The 22,070-nt window shown below is 43.6% G+C and overlaps 1 protein-coding gene across 2 annotated transcripts in view; it reads right to left on the bottom strand.

Moving 5' to 3' along the window:
* Positions 1-8,415: 8,415 nt before the first annotated feature.
* RMND5A (required for meiotic nuclear division 5 homolog A) overlaps positions 8,416-22,070 on the bottom strand; it is a 60,801-nt gene continuing 47,146 nt past the window's right edge. For both annotated transcript variants that reach the window (XM_030837433.3, XM_060309138.2), the window contains exons 5-9: positions 20,511-20,677; positions 19,659-19,824; positions 16,540-16,642; positions 14,392-14,546; positions 8,416-13,105 (exon numbers count right to left, since the gene is read on the bottom strand). In XM_030837433.3, the coding sequence (XP_030693293.1) occupies positions 13,042-13,105; positions 14,392-14,546; positions 16,540-16,642; positions 19,659-19,824; positions 20,511-20,677 (655 nt within the window). In that variant the 3' untranslated portion in view covers positions 8,416-13,041. The remainder of the gene's footprint in view (positions 13,106-14,391; positions 14,547-16,539; positions 16,643-19,658; positions 19,825-20,510; positions 20,678-22,070) is intronic.

Consider the following 22,070-nt stretch of genomic DNA (forward strand, 5'->3'; position numbering starts at 1 on the left):
CGCAAGGGTTATAATACCGTTGTGCTCCCATATTGGGGTAAAGGGGAGGTAGGCCAGAGCTACCGCAAGCTGTGTTCTCGGAACCAGGCTGTGAGGGCTGGCGGGGGCCTCGGCACCCACTCAGCCCCAACCTCTTCCCCAGCCATTTTACAAAGGAGGAGGCTGAAGCCCAGAGACGGGCAGCAGCTGTATCAGAGTCCCAGCAGGGCTCAGGGCTTGACCTCCACACAGTTCAGGTCTCTCTTCTGGAGGCCTCTGTCTCAGAATGCGGAGCTGTGTCTCAAGCCTCAAGAGAACAAGTGATTTCTTTTTTTCCTTTTTTTTTTTTTTTTTTTTTGCAGTACGCGGGCCTCTCACTGTTGTGGCCTCTCCCGTTGCGGAGCACAGGCTCCGGACGCGCAGGCCCAGCGGCCATGGCTCACGGGCCCAGCCGCTCCGCAGCATGTGGGATCTTCCTAGACTGGGGCACGAACCCGTGTCCCCTGCATCGGCAGGCGGACTCTCAACCACTGCGCCACCAGGGAAGCCCACAAGTGATTTTTCTGAGCACCTGTGATAGACCCATTACTGCGCCCAGAGCCCTGAGGAGGTAATGAAATAAGACAAGAGAACTTGACAGAGTTCTATGATGTAGCTGAACAGGATCAGACCTTTTAATAATTAAGCGTGAGACAATACAGAGGACAGGAATTCCTCAAATAAAGTGGAAGGGGTGAACTGAATCCTGGAAAATGAACAACTAGACCTCTGAAGAAAACCTCTGTGAAATCCCAAAGTGGAGGCAGGATGGTTCTCCCAGCCCTCGCGTTGCAGAAGGACCCATGAAAGAGGAGAGGCTGCCCTTTGCAAACAAGATTTGAGCATCAGGAAAGCTGAATGGAAGTCAGCTCTCTCTAAACTTGAGATTTTGTATTTGAACATGCTCCTGGGATCATCGGTGAGTTTTTATAGTTTGTAAAGGCAGAACGGTGACAGCAGCTGGTACAGGCCCTGGCCTCCCCCGGACCAGCAGATGTGGGAACGTAGCAGACAGACTCTGGTGAGGAAGCTAAGAGCCCAAACTGCAGCCCTACACACGCATTTCCTCTCTTACCACGTTGTAGAAGAAATGCATGCTCATTGGAAGAAAAGACTTAAATAGATAAGGTAATAAGAGTCACCCATAATTCTTTACCTCAGGAATAATCCATTGTTAATATTATGGTGTACATTCTTCCTGATTATTTTCTATGCATATATATAAAATATATACTTTTTAAAAATGGGATTGCACTATGCTTTTATAAGTGGCTTTAATAAACAAACATTTATGGCAAACTCTTTTTTTATTACTTGGCTGCATCGGGTCTTAGTTGTGGCACGTGAGATCTTCATTGCGGCATGCAGGATCTTTCGTTGCGGCGTGTGGGCTTCTCTCTAGTTGCAGCACGCGGGCTCTAGAGCGCGCGGGTTCAGTAGTTGTGGTGCACAGGCTTAGCTGCCCCACGGCATGCGGGATGTTAGTTCTCCGACCAGGGATCGAACCCACATCCCCTGCATTGGAAGGCAGATTCTTAACCACTGGACCACCAGGGAAGTCCTATGGCAAACTTATAATAGCAAAATCTCATTCCATTTTTGGTTGTGCCATCACTTAACTATGACTTGACATTTAATTGTTTTCAATTTTCCACTACTATAATAACAAACACTACTAAAATGCTGCACACATCTTTAGGAGGAGTACCTAAAATTATTGGGTCACTGCCCACTTTCACCTTGGACCCCCCCCCCCCATTTTCACATCAATTGAAATGGATTCCTCTCTTGTTGTATCATCTTCCTTCCTTTTGTGCTTTCTTGGCAGCAGAAGAGCTGATACTCCTCTCATAATAAATCACAAAATCTTCATTTCTGTTGTTCAGGTAAAATATACATACTGAAAAGTGCACAAGTCGTTAAGCATACAGATCCAAGTCGTTATTAAATGAACACTTGCATAGCCAGCACCAGGGCAGAAATAGAACTTTCCCTGCCCCCCAGAAACTGCCTTCCACAGCCTTAACTTTTAAAAACAGTCTACTTTTTTTTTTAAAATATAGAACTTTATGACAGAATTAAGGGTAATGAAATGTCAGTTTTTTTAAAGGTTTTTAAACTTATTTATTTATTTATTTATGGCTGTGTTGGGTCTTCGTTTCTGTGCGAGGGCTTTCTCTAGTTGTGGCAAGCGGGGGCCACTCTTCATTGCGGTGCGCGGGCCTCTCACTATCGCGGCCTCTCTTGTTGCGGAGCACAGGCTCCAGACGCGCAGGCTCAGCAGTTGTGGCTCACGGGCCCAGTTGCTCCGCGGCATGTGGGATCTTCCCAGACCAGGGCTCGAACCCGTGTCCCCTGCATTGGCAGGCAGACCCTCAACCACTGCTCCACCAGGGAAGCCCCAGTCTACTTTCAGAGAACAAAATTCTAGAAGAGAAAGTATCCCGAGTGTGGGAAAGCAGAAATGAAAGCTGAGAAAGTTCCTTTGAGACAAAATCTGGTTCCTGACCCCTCCTCCTGAACATATCAAGCTAACCAGACCAGGGTTGTGGGGGGGCACCCCAGGGACTGAGGCCCAGCTTGGAGCGGGTGCCAGGCTCTGGGCCGTCTCTGGGTTCCCTGAAAGAAGTGAGGAGAGAAGCATCCCACAAAGGGCACTCCTCTCCTCACGGCAGAAACTTGTAAGGATGGCTGTCCTCATGTGACTAACTTGAGAGGATGGCCGTGGAGTACCAATGTCAGAGAATCTGAGCCAGGGCGAAGGGACAGGAAAAGAGCTCCAACCTGCAGCTCAGGTGTACGGGAAGCCATACTAGGGAGGCTCCAGAGAAGGTTAAATATAATACTTACTGATTTTTTTTTTCATACCCCCTACAAAAGGGTTTCACTTACCACAAATAAGATGGTAAACAACATTTTGGAGATTAAAAACATCAACATAGGAAAAAGCATTCATTAGAGTTGGCCCTCGAGACCAGGAAGAAAATAGAATGCCAGTCTGTAGACCACGAGGCCTAAAGCATGCTAGGGGTGGGCTGCGAATCTAGGCTCGGGGCTCTCCGGAGACCACAGACATCCAGGCTGCTTGTTCTACACCTGCAGTTCAAAGCCGAAGGCCTCAGGTCCAACAGTCGTATTTTGCTTGCCAATCTCTAGCCTGAAGCTCTGGGTTTACAAGTTCTCCTATGTGAAAGATGCCCACAACACGTTTGGACCCTGAAAAACAGGAACTAGAGAAATGACTTCTGTACTAGGCAGTACACTTGTTTATCAGCTGGCCAGAATCCAGCCTCAGTGCGGTTCATTAAACAAACATGCGTTCTCTTAACAAAATGTATCCTATTTGTGGAAGAAAAAAACAGAGAAATTGGTCGTTTCTTTCTCCAGCTTTTAAACTGTTTTTAAGAGAGCCCATCATACGCTTGGAAATCCCCCATGACTCTTCAACAACAAGTGGCTCAGGGAAAGGCTCTCTCTTTTTTTTTTAACCAGCAAGAAGCTGCCCCTCCCTTCTGCCCTGGGCCTGTATACAAATCCTTCCTGCACACGATTTTACAACAGGTAGGGACAGGCGCTTCTTAACCTGCTCCGAAAAGCAGGTTTGAGCAGCGCCTCTCCACCAAAGGGAGCTGCAGGAGGCCATGATAACCTGAGATTAGGTTACATGTAGAGGCTCTGAAAGCAGCTTCCTGGCTCTGCTACTTATTAACTGTGTGTTCTCCAGCAAATGACGTCTCAATACCTCAGTTTCCCCACTTGTAAAATGAGGGTAACAATCGTCCCTATCTCAAAACGTTCTTGGCAAGAACACACACGTTTATATGTATCTTCCAAGTGCCTAGAACAGGTCCTGGAACATAGTAACAAATGTATACTGAAAAAATGAACTTGTACTGAATTTCTCAAAACTACTGTTGTACCAATTACACTCTGAATGCAGCCACTCGTGTCTGATTCTTCCAATTTCTATTGCAAAAAGGGGTACACAATAGTCATTCCTGATGGATCCACGGGCTAGTACACCCAAGGATCTCCACCCCTGTGTGCGGAAGACAGCCCTTCATGCAAATCGCACAAGAGCTCAGTCCCAGATGGACGTGGCCTCTGCACGGTGTGATGTGAAGCTCCCTTCAGCCTGGCATCCTGAGTGCCACCACCCTCCCTGTGCTGGTGGGGGCTGTGCCTGTCCACTGCACAGGAGAGTAGAACAGTTGGCTGAGGCCAGCAGAGTGGGAAAAGGATATGCCCGACCGTTGGTCATCTCAGCATCTACTGAAGGCCCCATCCCTGCAGGCCTATCTCACCTTCGCACGCCAGTTACAAATTCCCCTTTTCTGCTCTCTCTGAGCTGGCTGTGACCCGCATATGTCATCAGTCTTATGTTTCATTGACTTAACGAAATGATAGCTACCGGTTACTCAGCACTCACCGTGGGCCAGGTATCTCATTTAAGGCCTCACCAAAGCCATGAGGTAGGAACTTTTATTCTACTTTACAGGTGAGTAAACTAAGGCATAGATAGGAAGCTTCTACCACTTGCCCAAGAGTCTACAACTAGAATCTGGTGGGATCGGGATTTGAACTCAGGTCTAATCCCATAGCCCAAACTCTTAACTGCTTTGCTAGATTGAATATTTTACAGTCTGTTTTTAATTTTAAAATTAGGCAAATACAGGCAAACCTCAGAAATGTTATGGGTTCGGTTCTAGACCACTGCAACAAAGCAAGTATCACAATAAAGTAAATCACTCGAATTTTCTGGTTTCCCAGTGCATATAAAAGTTATGTTTACACTATACTGTAGTCTGTTAAGTGTACAGTAGCTTTATGTCTAAACAAATGCACATACCTTAATTGTAAAAACTTTATTGCTAAAAAGTATTAACCATCATCTGAGCCTTCAGCAAGTCGTAGCAGTAACATCATAGATTACTGATCACAGACCACCGTAACACATAAAATAGTGAAAAAGTTTGAAATATTGCTAGCGTTACCAAAGTGTGACAGAGACATGAAGTAAGCAAATGTTGTTGGAAAAACAGCACCAATAGATTTGCTCAACGCAGAGTTGTCACAAACCTTCAATTTGTAAAAAACACTGTCTCTGTGAAGCACAATAAATTGAAGTGCAATAAAACAAGGTCTGCCTGTAGAGCGCTTAAAAATTCTCTAAAAGTCTAAAAGCATCTCAAAACCAAATGTACTTTTTTTTACCTATGCAGCCCAAGGTAGAAAACAAAGGTCACCACCTGCTCTGAAATTCAACAAATGGGAAGAATGTTCTAGAACAAGAGTAGAACAGGGGTTCTGTCGGAAGTTAGGGCGAGGTTGCTGCTTCTGAATACCACCAGGGGCCAAGAAATGCAGCTCAAGGAGACGTACTGTCAGTGAAAAGCACTGACAGCTAACTCTTCATTTGTCCAGTATCTCAGGGCAGGTGAAAGCATTGACTACTGGTGCTGATGACTCAATTCCATTCTGTGACTCAAATTTCACCTGTTTCCTGGCTGAGATACATGGTTAAGTGTGGCAGAGACAGCAGGTTGCCTTCCTAACAACCATTCTCCCCTTCTTCCTTACCAACAGAACTTTCATTTTATTACAGGTGGCGATGTGCCAGGCTCAAAGACTACATTTCCCAGACTTCCTTGCAGCCAAACGTGGCTAGTAAGTCACTGCGTAGAGCTTCCAGGAAAGACTTCAAAGGGGCTAACTCAGCTGGAAGCCTGTTCTTTCCCCACTCCTCTCCTCCTCCTTCCTGCCTGGAACACAGATATGATCAGAGGTGAAACTGAGGCCACACGTCAAGGCTGTGGAGTAGAATGACAGGATCCTGGGTCCCCTGAGAGCGTGAAGCCACCACACATACCCCAGACTGCCTGCAGCACACATGGTGCTAACTGATACACACTAGCACAGACACGGACCCTCAGCCCAGATTTCCAGAACCACCTGTCAAAGCTTTCACGACAATGTAATAATTTCCTGTGAAATTCCTCTGTAGGGCTGACTAGCTCCCTAATCTAACATAACTAAAAGCAACAGTCTTGTGTTGAATGAAAGGAAGGCTAAAATGCATTTCTAACCTGATCAAAAGGGGAAAGCTCCCGAAACAGTCTTGAACGCTAACAAATAACGTGTTTCCTTTTAAGGTACATCTTTGCTTCAGAGGGGAAAGGACACCAAAGACCTTCATTTGAAGGGCAGCACTTGCTCTGTGGTTGAATGCAGTCTTCAAACGGAGTAAAAAGACCAGTCCCGAGCTTCCCTGGTGGCGCAGTGGTTGAGAGTCCGCCTGCCGATGCAGGGGACACGGGTTCGTGCCCCGGTCCGGGAAGATCCCACATGCCGCGGTGCGGCTGGGCCCGTGAGCCATGGCCGCTGAGCCTGCGCGTCCGGAGCCTGTGCTCCGCAACGGGAGAGGCTACGACAGTGAGAGGCCCGCGTACCGCAAAAAAAAAAAAAAAAAAAAGACCAGTCCCAACGGGAGACTGGCATATCATTACACAACCCCCATAGTGTAGGGGACCAGTATAAGTAAGCAGAGTGTGGAGAAGTTAGAAACTCACCTAGAAACTGGGAACAATAGAAAGAAATGGGAATATCTTCTAGAATACCAGAGCAAGGAGTCCCATCGCTTTGAGAGACAAGAACGCTTCAATGCCTCTATATATTACAAAAGATTCTGGAGCACTGTGTGTGACAAAAGCATCACCTTGCTGCATTTTCATCACACTTCTCTCAGATCACCCTCACTGAGAGTAGAGACCAAGTCTGTCTTGTTCACCACTCTCCTCCCGGAACCTAGAGTGCTCAAGAGAAACTCACTCTCAGCTTCATTACCTACTGTACTGGCCTCCCAGGGTCTAAACTCCTCCTCTCCCCAACCACCTTTCAGACCACTGTGGCCAGAGTGGACCTTAAAGACACACAAATCAGGAAATTTCCTGGCGGTCCAGTGGTTAGGACTTCACGCTTTCACTGCCGAGGGCGCGGGTTCGATCCCTGGTTAGGGAACTAAGATTCCCGCAAGCTGCGGGGTGCAGCCAACGCCCCCCCCAACACACACATAAATCATTACATCTCTCCTTTCTCTTCTCTCCCATCATCCTCCAGTAGCTAGGTCACTGGTGGGAATTAACCTCACTACAGGGTCTTTGTACTTTTCTACTTTTCTGCACCTACCAGCAGTCCATAAGCTCCTGGAGGCCCAGGAACTTGCTTCCTCCCAGTGCCTGGCGCTTAAAAAACAAATTCCATGTTGAATGACTGAAGATGTCATTCCATGATATGTTAAATACTTTCTGCATTTAACAGGCACACAACTGCTTAAGTTACTAATGGATTCTATCGCACAAGCCAGTATTTAGCTTGAAGCACTTTGCACTTTTCTAAGCTGGAAGGAAGCATGGCTAAGGAGGTACAAAATTCCCTGACATACATGAGCCCTTGCTTAGGCAGTGCTTCTAATGTTCAGAATTATTACATTTGCTAGCGTGGAAGGCTCATGGGAGCGTAACACCCCGCTGCAAGGAAAAGGTTTTTGGAAAAAGAAAAAATACTTTCTATCATACATACTGACAGGAGATTTCAGTGAAGCTTTGTGACTGGATCATTACACTATCGTCCCTTAATGCAAGGCTGGCTGGCTTGCCTAACCACCCATCCATCTATCCATCCATCCATGCACGCACGCATCCATTCATGCCGGACCTCGCGGCTTCTTGGCCCTCAGGCTTGAAAGCGCAGAATCCTGACCACTGGACCGCCAGGGAATTCCCAATGCAAGGCTTTTTTAAACAGTGGATCCCGACCCCTTAGAGAGTCATGAAATCAATTGTTTTGACGAGCATTAACCAAATAATAAAAAATATCAGAGCGCACCACACATAAGCATTAAATATATAGTTCTGATGAGTCTCTCTCTCTGAGAAAATATACAGAAGCAGCACAAATAGATCCTTGGTCTCTACCACCTTAGTGTGTCACGGTGATGACGAGACCATTCGTCCTCTGTTCCTCCTCGGCAAAGCTGGGTGTTCACGCCCCACTCCACCAGCAGCCTGGGCAGAGCTGTTTCCGGGCCCCTCTTCCCCGTCACACGCTATTCACTCGGTCAGAGGGTCCCAGGCAACCACAGGATGAGTATGAGGGGCAGGAACCTGTAAACATTAACCCGATTCCCCCCTTAGAAACTGGGGACAGTGCCCAGCCTCCTCCTCTTCTCACACTGCCGGTGGCCCAGAAACAGGATGAGATGGTGACAAAGATATCTGCTCAAATTCTTTACACGCAGACCCTCAGCAAATACAGACAGCGATGTTCTCTTACCTCCATACTCCCTCCCTCCTACCTCTGGCACCTGTCACATTTATACAGACTGGTTCCACAAAACACTTTTCAAATGTGCATTTCTTTTTAATTTTTAAAAATATACACAGGAGAAGCCATGTGTTTTACATAGGAATACACACATTAACAAAGCATTTCTTATAGTTTTCCAAAACTCTATTATATCAGTCTGAAATTTATAAATTAAATATATCAGAACTTTTTAAGTTAAAATGATATCCCTGAAACTACTGGATATGCTAGACTTTTCTCAAGATCAAATGAACAGAGAATGTGAATATGGTTTGTGTTAAATAAGGTTTATTGTTAGCTTTATTGCCTATAGTCTATAAGATGCAACTTTATTGTGCCTTTGCAAACAGGATACATTTCTTAAAAAAACTGATCAAAATTTTCCATACATATAGCTCTATATGATAGATTACAGTGCAACACTATTGTTACATAATTATAGAAATACTATAGAACCCAAGAGCACAGGGTAAGCAAAAGAAATACAATCCTGAGCCATCTGAACAAGATGATTTGATGAATCCTTTTAGTATAAGTCTAGAAAACATGGAGGAGGGCAAAAAAATACATGCACACTGCAGTCAGGAGCAAAATACATTAAATACCTGTTCCTTGCTAGACACAGGTGGGGGTAATGGTGAATTTCAGACACATGCACACTCATTCACGCTCCCATTTTCTTCTCTTAGCTTCCCTCCCATCCCCGATACATTCACTCCCACCCCTTCCCCAAAGAAAAGATCAGGCACTAAGTCCTCGTGAGCCCCACATCTGCCTTGCTGGAGAACATTAAAATAAGAGTGTAGGTCATCACCCATAACGTGAAACAAAGCATGTGCTATAAGCCAGTTCCAGCTGCTTCTGCCTCTTTGGAAGTAAGTGAAGCATATGCTCACTACAGTATCAAACTGTAGAGGGAAATGTCTTGAAAACGAAACTGTTTTCTCTCCCTACGTCTTGAAGTAGAATCAACAGCGGAAAAACTCGCCCTAAAACTAATTGCCTCATCTGCTATTAAAATACATTTGTCATTCCATTTTTGGTATCTATTCAATTATCGTTAAGAACAGTTCATGAAGTTTGTACCTGCTTATGGTAAACACCACCGTGCTACATAAAACCTGCCACAGCTGGACAGGCTTACGAAGCACCAAACCTTCTGTTGTGTTCCTTGCTAACATCCCCCCAAGACCAGAGCATTCTAGTGTTACCAAAGACAATGTACGAAGAGTTAAGTAATTAAAGGTATTTGGTTTGTGTCTTCACCTTACACATCCTAGTGTTGAAATTAACCGAACATGCCTCCATGCCTTCCCTGAAAATAACCTGAGTCAGCTGACTAAGTAGACTGGCCAGCCTGACTGTCAATCCACTTAATCAGAGGTTGAGCTGGAAAACCAGAGGGCTAATGTCTACCAGCAGCTTGTCTTGTGCAGATAAACCAAAGTTCCTGGTTTTTGCAGTATCTACTGTCCCAAAGGCTGAAACCACCGAGGTGGAAAATAACTCACAGCGTAAAATATACTGAACTTAAACTGCATAACCTGTGGGACTACCTGGAGAGAAAAAAGGATCCTCGTTCCCCCACAAAATGTGGCGTGGGGTTTAGTGTCTCTGTATACATCAGCTGCTACACAAAAGTCAAAACAAAAGATTTACTTCATAATCTCCTTAGTTTCAATCAAAGGCTCATTCACCCACAAAATACTCACACACCCTATGAATATGAGGTGGCTCTTTTCTTCAAAATTTTAAAAATCAAGAGGCACCAATACCCGTTCATTTATGTATTAGAAGTATCTTATCATCACCACTAAAGCAACAGAAATGGCATTTGTGATGATCACACAAAGGAGAAGAAAAGATCAAAAGACAACCTTAGCCACTGCACTTCAGATGGTACTTGAAAGCACAGATGCTCTACATCAGAATCTAAGAATCTGATAAGGTTTTACTGGTTTAGCATAGTCCCATGGACTCTGTCCATGACTGGTAAATGGAAATGGTTTCCTAAAGAAATTTAAGAAACCACTCTGAAATTCTGTTTTCAATGGACGTAACTAGTCTGACTGTAAAAACCTTGGCTCTTTTTCACGACCTTTTGCAGGAGGAAGCAGAGAGCGACGAAGCGCATCCTCCCGCACTGCTGACTGACGGCCTCAGTAATGACATGGTCCTGACACCATTGGTGAAGGTGTTTCTAGAGCAGAAAGGACAGCACGTTGTATTTCAGCATCTTTGGTTAAGGTCTGGCCTCTTCAAATCCACCTCTCTCCTTCACATTTAGTCACCAGTGAATTTGAAGTCCATGCATTTAATTAAAGAAGGTTAGAAGACATCATTTGCACGTTAAATTGTCAGATCAATAGAGTTTCAAATTTTTGGCCCTAACCCTGCCCAGTGGGACCACAAGGACCTCGCACAGGAAGCTGTAAAATCCAATGCTTCCATTAAAGCATATTCTTTCTAAAGTTTCATGAGCTGCACAGAAAACTGTCAACAGGATTTCCAACACGGGGAGAGGGACAAAGCAGAGCTCTCTCCTGATTTTCTCCTTGAAACTGGCCTGAGCCAGCTGTGTGAAGTGTCTGGCCGCCAATAGACATTTACCACCAGCCTCTGGAGCAATGTCTGTATTGTCCCAACCTTATGTAAAGCCTAAATGTCGTGCAGGTATTTGAGGTGGAAAGGTGAGAGTAAGTTGTAACTAAAACTAAAACTACATCTGGCCTAGTGAGAAAAAGGTAAAAAAAAAAAAAAAAAGACACTCTGGGTTTCATTCAAAGGAAAAAATACATAATAAAGCAATTTTACATCCTCGGCCAGAGTGTCGCCTGGAGTTCTCTACCTTCTCCTGGAGTCCAGGGAGCTTCTCTCTGCTCCCTTCCTTCACTGTGTTAGTGGACAGAGGGTGCCAACAGGAAAGCCATGAGGCTGAGCCGGAGGCTGGGCACAGCGAGCGGCTCGGCAGGCCAATCGATCCCTGGCTAAGCCCCCCAGCACACAGTACCTCCTGCCATCAGCCTGATCACACACAGCAATCAAGCAGTACCCCTTTCCTTTACAAACAAATCCCCGTTCCCTCAGGTGAACGTTTCAGGATAAACCAGCCAGGCTAGGATACACTACAGCAAATGCTGCCCGTTTCCAATTAACTTAGCACCAAATCCGGGATCTCCCTCCCCCGCAAACGAAGTCAATCTGCAGTTTAAAATGTGAAGCGTCACGTTTCTCTTTGCTTCTGTGTTTTCTTCTTTCTTCATTTTCTCATGAAAGTTTTCCTCTATTGGTATTTGGTTCCATGTCAGACGACACAGAGTTGCAAAGTATTTGGTGATTTGACATCCTTCTCAAAATGAAGTAACTTCATGGGTTTAAGTCAGAATTATGTCCACAGAAGTCTTTTCCACGTAGTTCAGCATCCAGAGAAAGACTCTTACGCATGGCTATTTCTGGACAGTGCATTAAATGAAGATACCTCACAAGAGAAAAGATCATTATCTGTATCCATGAGAATAATATACAGATTCACAGTCAGTGAGATGATATGCTTTGCAGAAGAGAGGCATTGAACAGTATACTATTCAAATATAAAAACAGCAATGAACATATTCTGCACTACAGAAAATCTGTTAGCTTCTAAGTTTAAGGGTTGAAAGTGATGAGTCTGGTAACTGCATTTTAGGACCGGAACATGCTTCTTCCCCTCCAGATACACAATGTTTGATGCTGGTGCACATATATATATACACACACACATATATATATATATACATACACGCAACACTGTGCCTGCAATGATATACAAACGCAATATAAACAGCCAAGTCCTGAAAGCAGATTTGACAGAAGAGGGCTACCAAGACCAAGAGAGCAAATATCAACTTAAGAACACTTCTAACGTCACAATTTTGTTTTATTGAACACTCTTTTAAAACAAGCACCTCTTGGCAATAAAAGCAAAGAAACAATAGTACTGCTTCCACTCTGTTCTAGTGGAAGACTGCTCACACCAACCTGCTAATAAACTGGTGATGGAATTTTATAACAGGCAGCCTGCTGGGGCTACAAGCAGACCTCAGATGCAGGTCTGCTGACTACTTGGTGAGAGCTGGAGCAGAGGAAAACATCAAAAAGCAAATTTGGAATCTATCACAGCTCTCTTCCTTAAGCAAAATAACCCCTGCAAATTAGTTTCATAACCACAATTCAGTTTTTCAAACTTTTTCTGAAGAATTTTCATTTAATTATGTACACATAACAGGAAATAAAACTTTTTCACAAACATTCTCAAGGCTTACAGTTATCAGGAGAATGACAAAAGTAAAAGCAGGAGAGATATTAAACACATGGCAGGAAGGTAAATTTCTGTTTCTGCTCTTAAAAAGTAAAAAAATCACCATATAATTAAGTACAAAAACCTGCATTGAATGACAACTGCTGGTGTATTTACTTGATCAGAAATGAAGACCAAGAATATAATAAAGCCCTATGATAATATTCATCTGGAGCACTCCCCTCAGTGTGTACACACTAAAATGTTGGCAAAGTTTCCGGAGCATTAGCTTATATAAACATGGGAGTCCTTGGTTAGCTGCATTAAATGGAACGTTCTCTCGATTCAGTTTCACTTACAAATTGCAAACTAAAGTTATTTCTTCAGAAAAATATCTGTTTGGCATCCCCTGGACTTTGTTCCATTGGACAATATGGACATTTTAATCTAAAGACAAGAAAGAAAACATTAAATCAAGGAACAGGATCAGTACTGAGCATTCAATTTTTATCTAGTTATAGAGTCTTTAACAATTACACACACACACACACACACACACACACACACACACGTACGTCTGTGTTTTCTTTTGAGGATTAACTGTGCTTTCCCTTAATGTAACAGCCAAGCTTTGAAGGGTCACAAAGAAACACCATCCAAGCCAGACGCTAAACTCCAAGGCTCTTCTTCAGTGGAAATCAGTGAAAACTATTTTGAAAACAAAGACAACTGTTCTGAAAATTGCTTTCGGGGTTTCAGAAGTAAATCCAATTTTTCTTCTCCAAGGTTTAGCTCATACCTATCTCAAAATGACTTTCAGAGGTACTGGTGTCACAATCCACTCACATGCAGCAACCCTGATGCCAGCTGCTAAGCCTACAAGGCATGCAGCCTACCCAGAGCCGCCTATGTGCCCTGGCGTGGCACACAATACCCTGCAGTGGCACGTGAAACCAGCATGGTCTGAACCAAGACCAAGCTCTGGCTTCAAGTCACCACCTACCTGCACTCCCAGGGTTTCTGGGAAGAACATGAACTGCTCCAGGGCCTTCTCTTAAAAGAAAGACTTCACCATAATGGGTCTGAAATGAACTCCAATGAGAAATTTTCGAGCTGCCTTAGCTAGAAATAGGGTTTTGAGACTGTATTTTTAAGTTTGGGTTCATTATGTATAGAAATTATAAATGTATATACCTGTTGAATTACAATTCTACAAATTTATAAATCACATATAGATACGGTAATTCACTTTATAGTAACAAAAGTTAAATGTTCATCATCAGGGAGCCGGTTAAATAAATCATCACATTTCCATATGACAGAATAATCTACAGCTTTAAAAAAGAACGAGGGCTCTTTCTACACCAGAAAAAAATCTCCAAGATGTATCACTAAGTGAAAAAAAGCAAAGTTCAGAACAGTGTATAGTATGCTACCATTTGTGTAAAAGGGAGGGGAAGGGCTGGGATGACAATGTACCACCCACCCAAAAAGTTAAGAGTTAAAGATCACGGTTATAAATCTAATCAATAAATTCACGAACAAAGACTAATAAAGCCTGAGAAAAGATACCACCCACTAAACTAAATAAGTAGTTAAGAAATCTATTTCTTTCTAAATTCTAGCTACATTTATTTATCCTTGTTACTTATCTTCCCACTAAGTTCCAAAAGAGTATTTGTTTCTCTTTTGTTTTTTTTTTTTTACTGACACTGAAAAAGTCAGACACTTACTTGCTACCATTAAACATTTTATTCAGGGCATCTCTTGATATAATGTGACCACAGACCAATTTCATGGGTGGATTGTTATCTGTGGTTTGCTGACGAAGAATAGGACAGGCAAATATTGAGTGATACCAGCACTTTTTACCAAGGTCCACTTCAATCTGTTTTTAAAAAAAGGTAAAAGGCTCAAGTTATATTACAGAAAACCATCCACATGTCAGTATGTACTCTGCAGCAAAGAACATTTATCAAACCTACTCATCTGAAGGTAACTTTTTACAGCACTCTTCTAAACTAACCAAAGATGGACAGTCTTTGGGATTCAAAGTATTACCTCACAATTCTAAATTATTTTTAACACTACGTATCAAACCAAATTCTGCTGCCTGAGAGCAAGAGTCAAAGGCAAGGCAACACTCTAGAAGTCAAATGCTCTTGAAAATCCATCAGCAAATATCGAAGAGTAAACCCGCGAGACTCCTGACTGTTTTTACAGCACCCTTAGCTAGGTGATACAATTCAGCGTGATAATTCCTTTAAAGGCAGACTAAACATTGTTTACTGCTGTGTGGGCTTCAGATCCAGATCTTTTCCATGTTTTATGTGTAACTGTCCAGAGAAACTACCTGAAACAAGGGCTTTAAATTAAAGTTCAGCAGGAGAATTCACAACCCATCCATCTGAGCTCACAGCACTTGTATCAGCTCTCTCTCTCTTTGCAGTGAACAAAACAAAAGCTATGAAACCACCTTAGCATAGTGGTTAGCACAGCACAGAGGCTCCACAAACATGAGTTCTTACTGTTTTTTTCCTTTTAAACCTAAAATGGCTGTAGCAACATAATAGTCTATTGCTCAGATTCTTTCAAGAAAGGTGGCAAAGTGTAACAATAATCCTGAGAAAAAATGACCAGATCATCCCCCCCCACCGCCCTCCCCGCAACTGTTTTATCACCCTGACACACAGGCTTTGGGTGAATTCAGATTTCAGTGTGCTTTGCTCTAGTGCGCAAGTGTCAAAGATACTGACAATACACCTGGGAAACTGCCAGGTTCTTGCAGGCACCTGCCTCAGCAAAGCGAGTGAAGACTCAAGTTCGTTTCACTTGCTCAGATGAGCAGCAGCCATGCAGGGTCCTGCTCGTGTCCCGACCACGCTCAGGACTGGCAGTGCACCTGCGCCTTTAATCAGGACAGATCTCTGAGAAGCTGGGGCAACCAACCGACAGTTACCAGCTGGAAGAACAGGGTAATTGCAGATAAACCTGCGCACAGGGGTGGCAGAAAAAAAGCAAAAAGCCAAATGCATATTTTGGCCCTTTAGGATCTGTGACCAAGTCAAGACAGGAATGGTAATTCCCGTCAAAGTTTCAGTGCCTACTGTCAGAGGCCTGATGGAAACATACACACACGATGACCTTTGTTACTGCTCCATGTCATAACTACTACGGCAACAAAACCTGACTACCTACTATGTGTCCTATATTATTCTAAGCATCCCTCTGTTACCTCCAGCCTTTAATAGCCCCATAAAGAGAAGGACGGTCCCCATTTCAGAGACGGACAAACTACTGCTTTGAGAAGTTACAGAGCTGGCAAGTGACTGGAGCAGATATTTAAAACCATGGCCCAGTCCATGACAACGGTGGACACACAGCACGGGAGGGCCACTGATGACCGCAGATGTCACTGCGACGACCTTTAACAGCTATACACTTATTTTAATTGGTATTAGAAAAATATAACCAGCACAAGCCCATGATCTCATAAATATCAATGTTCCAGACAAAACTAAATCAAGTGGACTCCCTGCTTTCATATTTTAAAAAGCTCACAGTACGAGTGATTTAGCACCTGCACTTAGAACATACCACACGCTACAGTATATCCACCCTCCCCACTTCTGATGCTTTCCTTCATTAGCTGTCACTGCCACTCTAAGTCAAAATGGCAAGAAAGATCTTCTAGCGCCTCCAAAATGTACTAGCTCCCCACTTCTACTGTTTAGTCATGTCTACATACACATAAAAGATCCCCTGTCAAAAGGCTACAGTAATGTTCCCTGACTAAAAGGCAAGACAGGCATTTAAAATCCTTAACATCCACGTTCTTCTAATGACACGAGAGGTAATAACTAACAGAAAATGGCACTCACAGGTAATTCATCTTTCTGGTTCCAAACTCCAGTGCACTGCCTCTGTTCGATCACAGCTTTGATATTAATTAAAGCTGGCAGTGCCACACAACCTGCTGAGAAACTGGGAAGGCAGAAGAGGAAATGTTAATGCCAGGCCAGGTGTCAGAAAGCTTGGTCCTAGGAAACGTCAACTCCTCCAGACTCCGTGCTATGTGCAGAGGACCCTGGCCATTGGATTCAAAGCATTACAAAGCCCCCTATTTTGCGTGCGTGCACGCACACACACAGTCCTAGTTTACAAAACCACCAGATTTAATAAGCTCTGCCTACCAGTCATTAATGGCATTCTTTTTTTTTTAAATTATTTTATTTTATTTTATTTTTGGCTGCATTGGGTCTTTGTTGCTGTGCGTGGGCTTTCTCTAGTTGGGGCGAGCAGGGGCTACTCTTCATTGCAGTGGCTGGGCTTCTCACTGCAGTGGCTTCTCTTGTTGCGGAGCACGGGCTCTAGGCACGCAGGCTTCAGTAGTTGTGGCACGTGGGCTTCAGTAGTTGTGGCACGTGGGCTTCAGTAGTTGTGGCTCGCGAGCTCTAGAGTGCAGGCTCAGTAGTTGTGGTGCACAGGCTTAGTTGCTCCGCGGCGTGTGGCATTTTCCTGGACCAGGGCTTGAACCCATGTCCCCTGCGTTGGCAGGCGGATTCTCAACTACTGTGCCACCAGGGAAGTCCATTAATGGCATTCTTAACATTAATGACACTCTGAAACATTTTCTTTCACAGTTCCTTCCAGACCCAGATCACCCCTGTACAGGGCAGAAGCACCTTTCTCATCTAGAAGTTCTGGCGGTCAGCTCTCCACTGAGTCCCCTTCAGGACTGTCCTCATTTGGAGAAAGCGACCTGACCAGGGACACGTTCGATGACTGCTCCACCTGAGGATACAAAAGTTGCACCAATTTGGGACAACTCCACAGGCCACTGCAGCTCCAGAGCTCCGCAGGGGTGGACTGAGGCCTCTGGTGAGACTGGATCACAGTCCAGCTTCTCCCTCTGCCTGACCCTGCTGCTTTCATTCCCCACAGGAGCTGATCCCAGCACACTTCCTGCACGTGAGTCTCCGCTCATTTCAGAGTCTGTCCCAGAGAACCAGACCTGCAGCCCCACCACACCTTACACTTAACTGCACGAGTCTGTCTCCCCCGTTCAGGTGGAGCCCCTGTGGAATGCAGGCTGCGCCTTATTCATCTCTGTGTCCCACACAATGCCTGGCACGTAGCAGGGATTCAAAACACTGGAGGAGCCAAATAAATAGAAGAGCTAAAAAGGTTCTTTTTTTTTTTTTTGGTTGCACAGCAAGGCACATGTAGGATCTTAGCTCCCCGACCAGGGATCGAACCTGCGCCCCCTGCAGTGGAAGCAGAGTCCTAACCACTGGACCGCCAGGGAAGTCTCCAAAAAGTTATTTCTTAAAACTGGTTCTTAAGCCTTTTGGATCTCAGGACCCCTTTACCGGCTTAAACATTAAGGATCTCAAAGAGCATTTAATTTTGTGGGTTATACCTATCATTATTTATTGTATTAGAAATTAAAACTGAGAATTAAAATATTGATTAATTCACTTAAAAATAAAAAACATGTTATAACTAACAGTCTCACAAAAAATAACTGTATTTTCCAAACCAAAAATAAACCTGTGAGAAGAGCAGCATTGTTTTACGTTTTTACAAATCTTTCTAATGTCTGGCTTAACAGAAGACAGCTGGATTCTTACGACTTCCTCTGCATTCAATCTGTTGCAATGTATTCTTTTGGTTGAAGTAAGTGAAAGAAATCTAGCCTCGCACAGATGTGTAGCACTTACACCACCTTTTCAGGTAACCGTGGATAGTCTTCTTTAATGCCACACCAAAATTCAACAAATAGTAGTTTTGTTTTGTTTTGAATTTAGCTGCCCCGGGTCTTTGGTTGCAGCACGCGGGATCTTCAGTTGTAGCATGTGGAATCTTTAGTTGTGGCATGCGGGATCTAGTTCCCTGACCAGGGATTGAACCCAGCCCCCGCTCCCCCCGCTGCATTGGGAGCATGGAGTCTTAACCGCTGGACCACCACGGAAGTCCCAACAAGTACTAGTTTTTTTAAATGTTGGTTGGAAAGTGGAATGTGAATCCTTGCCATTGTACTTTTCGTACCCTGCTCCACTAAAACCCAATGGTCTCAGACTCTGAATGAATCTTTTACTCATGCATGATTTTGTGAGATCTTACTGATCTTCCAAGTGTTAGCACATTTCATTATGTAATATCAAAAAATTCAAATTCATTATTATTACCACCAATCTCATCAGAAATGTCTTTAAGCATTGGGGAACTGTCAAGCTTACAGTGGTCGGTTCAAGTTTTCCCAACTTTCTATTTTAGCTTACAATCTTGAATTTTACCACTGGAGCAAAAGATACCACCAGTTGCTTTCCCTGATGCGACAAGCTTACTTCATTCATCTGAATAAATATCTCCTAAAAACCTGAGTCTGAGTAACTACAGTCTGTCTTCTAAGATGTAAAAGTAAAAACTGTGTTCAAGTGAAAACTGTGTTCCAGGAAAAAAGCAACTAGTTTTTAGCTCATAACTCAAACATTATACAGATGCTTTTTCTTGAGACAATCATCATACTGTCTCATGATTTGGCATGAGCTGAAGTGCTTTATCTGAGCTTCCTATTTGGGCACACAGAATGTTAAAAAGATGTATATTCAAAGGTCGAAATTTAATAAAGTGAGTGACTTTTAACGTTTTGTCAAGAACAGTCTTAAGTAAAATTAAAATATCTGCAAGTGTGTGGTGGATGAGGAATACAGCCAGTCCTTGTGGGGTTTGGGACCACTGCCCCGATCTGTGCTAAGGCTGGAGCAGTTTACCCCACAACGTGAACACAGTGGAAAAGGCTCTCAGAGACCCCCCAAAGGATCACAGACCACACTTAGAACTAGGTCACTGCCAATTGTGACGATCTCTTGAAATACCAACTGTACTCTTCAGAAAGACACATGTTCTCTCAGCTTTAAACGTCAAGAACTAGACAACAAATTAAGCAGAACTAACCAATGCAACGCAGATTTCAGTAACAGGACAATTTCCATACCTGACACTGAGCGGGGACTCCACGGAGAGCCCCAGGAGGGCACAGGCATCCCGTGTAAAGATGTCACAGATGTCAGCCCACTGGTTTGCGTCAAGCAGGTGAACATATGGTGAGTTCTCAATCCCTTGTCTCAGGTACACGAGGCTTCCCATCAAAACCTGAATGTCTAAACAAAAGCAGAAGCAATTTGGAGGTGTGATGATCACACCTGAAACAGAGCTGTCAGGCAATACATTGAAAAAGGCAAGAATTCCCCCAGCTGACATGGCATAAAATAACTTACTGACAATGTCTTTTAAAATTCTGGTACTTAAGCTTGGTTTCTATTAAAGAAACAGCACAGAGAAAAAGAAGAAGAAAAGGGACGCACTAAATACTGAACTTATAATTTATACACAGCATAGTATAATTACCATTATCTACAGAAGTAATAATAATGTCATAAATGGGGTCATCACATATCTTTGGCTGTAAAACTAGTCAGTCCCTCTACACTGACACCTGGGAGTAACTGCTGCTGCCCTGTTGCACCTTCAGACACTCTGTCGTGGCCATAACAGCAGTACGGTGGGGGGATGCAAGGGCATACTTTACGTTTTCTCTGTCTCCTCTTAGGTTAATGTAGAATCCCCCAAAATGCAATGTCTCTCTCTGACTTTTCAACTAAGAGGCTTTAATGCTTTACTTTTGTTCTAGGGCCAGCCAAGAAGCTTTGTTTAGTAAGTGATTTATCATCTACAATTGTTTCAGTTTATTAGCAAATGTGTATTAGATCTAGTTAAGATAAACTTAAATTCCAGTGGCGGCCATGGTCCTGTTCCAACCATTAAAAACAGCTGACGCTAGACTCACCTTTTTGATGATTCAGGGCAAATGGCTGAAAATTTTTCGCATATTGTAATGCCTCTCGTTGATTTGTAGTTCCACCCATTAACAAGCTAATAAAATAGAGCCTGTGCAGCTTAAATTCCAAGGAGCTGTTCTGGGCTATGAGCATTTCTCGGTTTGATACCGCCCATCTAAAGAAAAAGCAAAAAAGATTTTTTTTTTTTCAAAAAAGATTTTTAACAGTAATTAAGAGCACGAGCATGTGTGTTAAAAATGGTTTCAAACACCTAACACCAAAAAATGGGTTTAGTCTGCCATCTCGTGGAAGTCAGTGGTAACATCAAGCCCTAGGCCCAGAGACTTTCGTAAAGAAAGTAAACAAACTATACCTAAAGATGCTTTGCAGCCAGTGAAAGAAAGAAAACATATTAAGTTAGATGACAATTACATATTTAATAAGGTTTAACACCAAGACAAGACTGTCTCTGACATATCTGGAACTGTACCAGGCCACACTATGAAGCAGGTGTCAGCCATGAGATTGACTACTGACTGCCTAGATCCACTACTCTTTTCCTGTTAAACTGGCATGTTATAAATGAAACACAAGATGCTGAAGGGGAACATCTATGTTTAAACTTTCACTGGTGCAAGATCTGGTGCCATACGTGCTTTGAGATTAAAAACAGTAATCATAAGTATTTACCCTCAAGATGCTTTCAGTCTAATCAGGCAGATAAAGCTGTGTAAATAACATACAGTGTCAACACACAGCACCAAAAAGATTTGTACAAACAGTGCTAATGAGGGAAAGAACAACATGCAGTTTTGAATCATCCAAAGTACAGTGACGCAGGCCTCTAGAGTACAAACAGTTGGGGCTTCCCTGGTGGCGCAGTGGTTGAGAGTCCGCCTGCCGATGCAGGGGACACGGGTTCGTGCCCCGGTCTGGGAAGATCCCACATGCCGCGGAGCGGCTGGGCCCGTGAGCCATGGCCGCTGAGCCTGCGCATGAAGAGCCTGTGCTCCGCAACGGGAGAGGCCACAGCAGTGAGAGGCCCGCGTACCGCAAAAAAAAAAAAAAATTAAAAAATAATAATAATAGAGTACAAACAGTTGGAATAACCTTGAGCTGGGACTACCAGTTAAAGGTGAGCACTAAAGCAGAAAAGCATTATCAGACAGCTGTTAAAATCAGATTTGCAAGCAAGTGGTAAGAAACACTGCTTCACTTCTTTAAACATATTAAGATGTAGAAGGTGTCAGTATCATTCTTCTTTAATCTGATCTTTAGTTGGACAAATATTCCCCACCTAACCCGATTCACTAAGGACCCTCAGAATCTGAACTACTGGGTACGAATATAAACACTGAGTTACTCCACAAACTACAAGAGTAAAATGCTTCGAGTTATTCATAATGAATCAGTTGACTGGGATTAGATTTCATGAAGCAGCACTTTCACTGGATCCTGTCCTTCCCAAAAAGGTCTGCACATGCATATGAATATTCGAATCAACTTGTTGATACATCCACGTCTTAGAGTCAAATCATGAAGCTTCTCTGACCTCAAAATCAATGTGA

This window comes from Globicephala melas, chromosome 12 (assembly GCF_963455315.2).
Source record: "Globicephala melas chromosome 12, mGloMel1.2, whole genome shotgun sequence".
Taxonomy (NCBI): Eukaryota; Metazoa; Chordata; class Mammalia; order Artiodactyla; family Delphinidae; genus Globicephala; species Globicephala melas.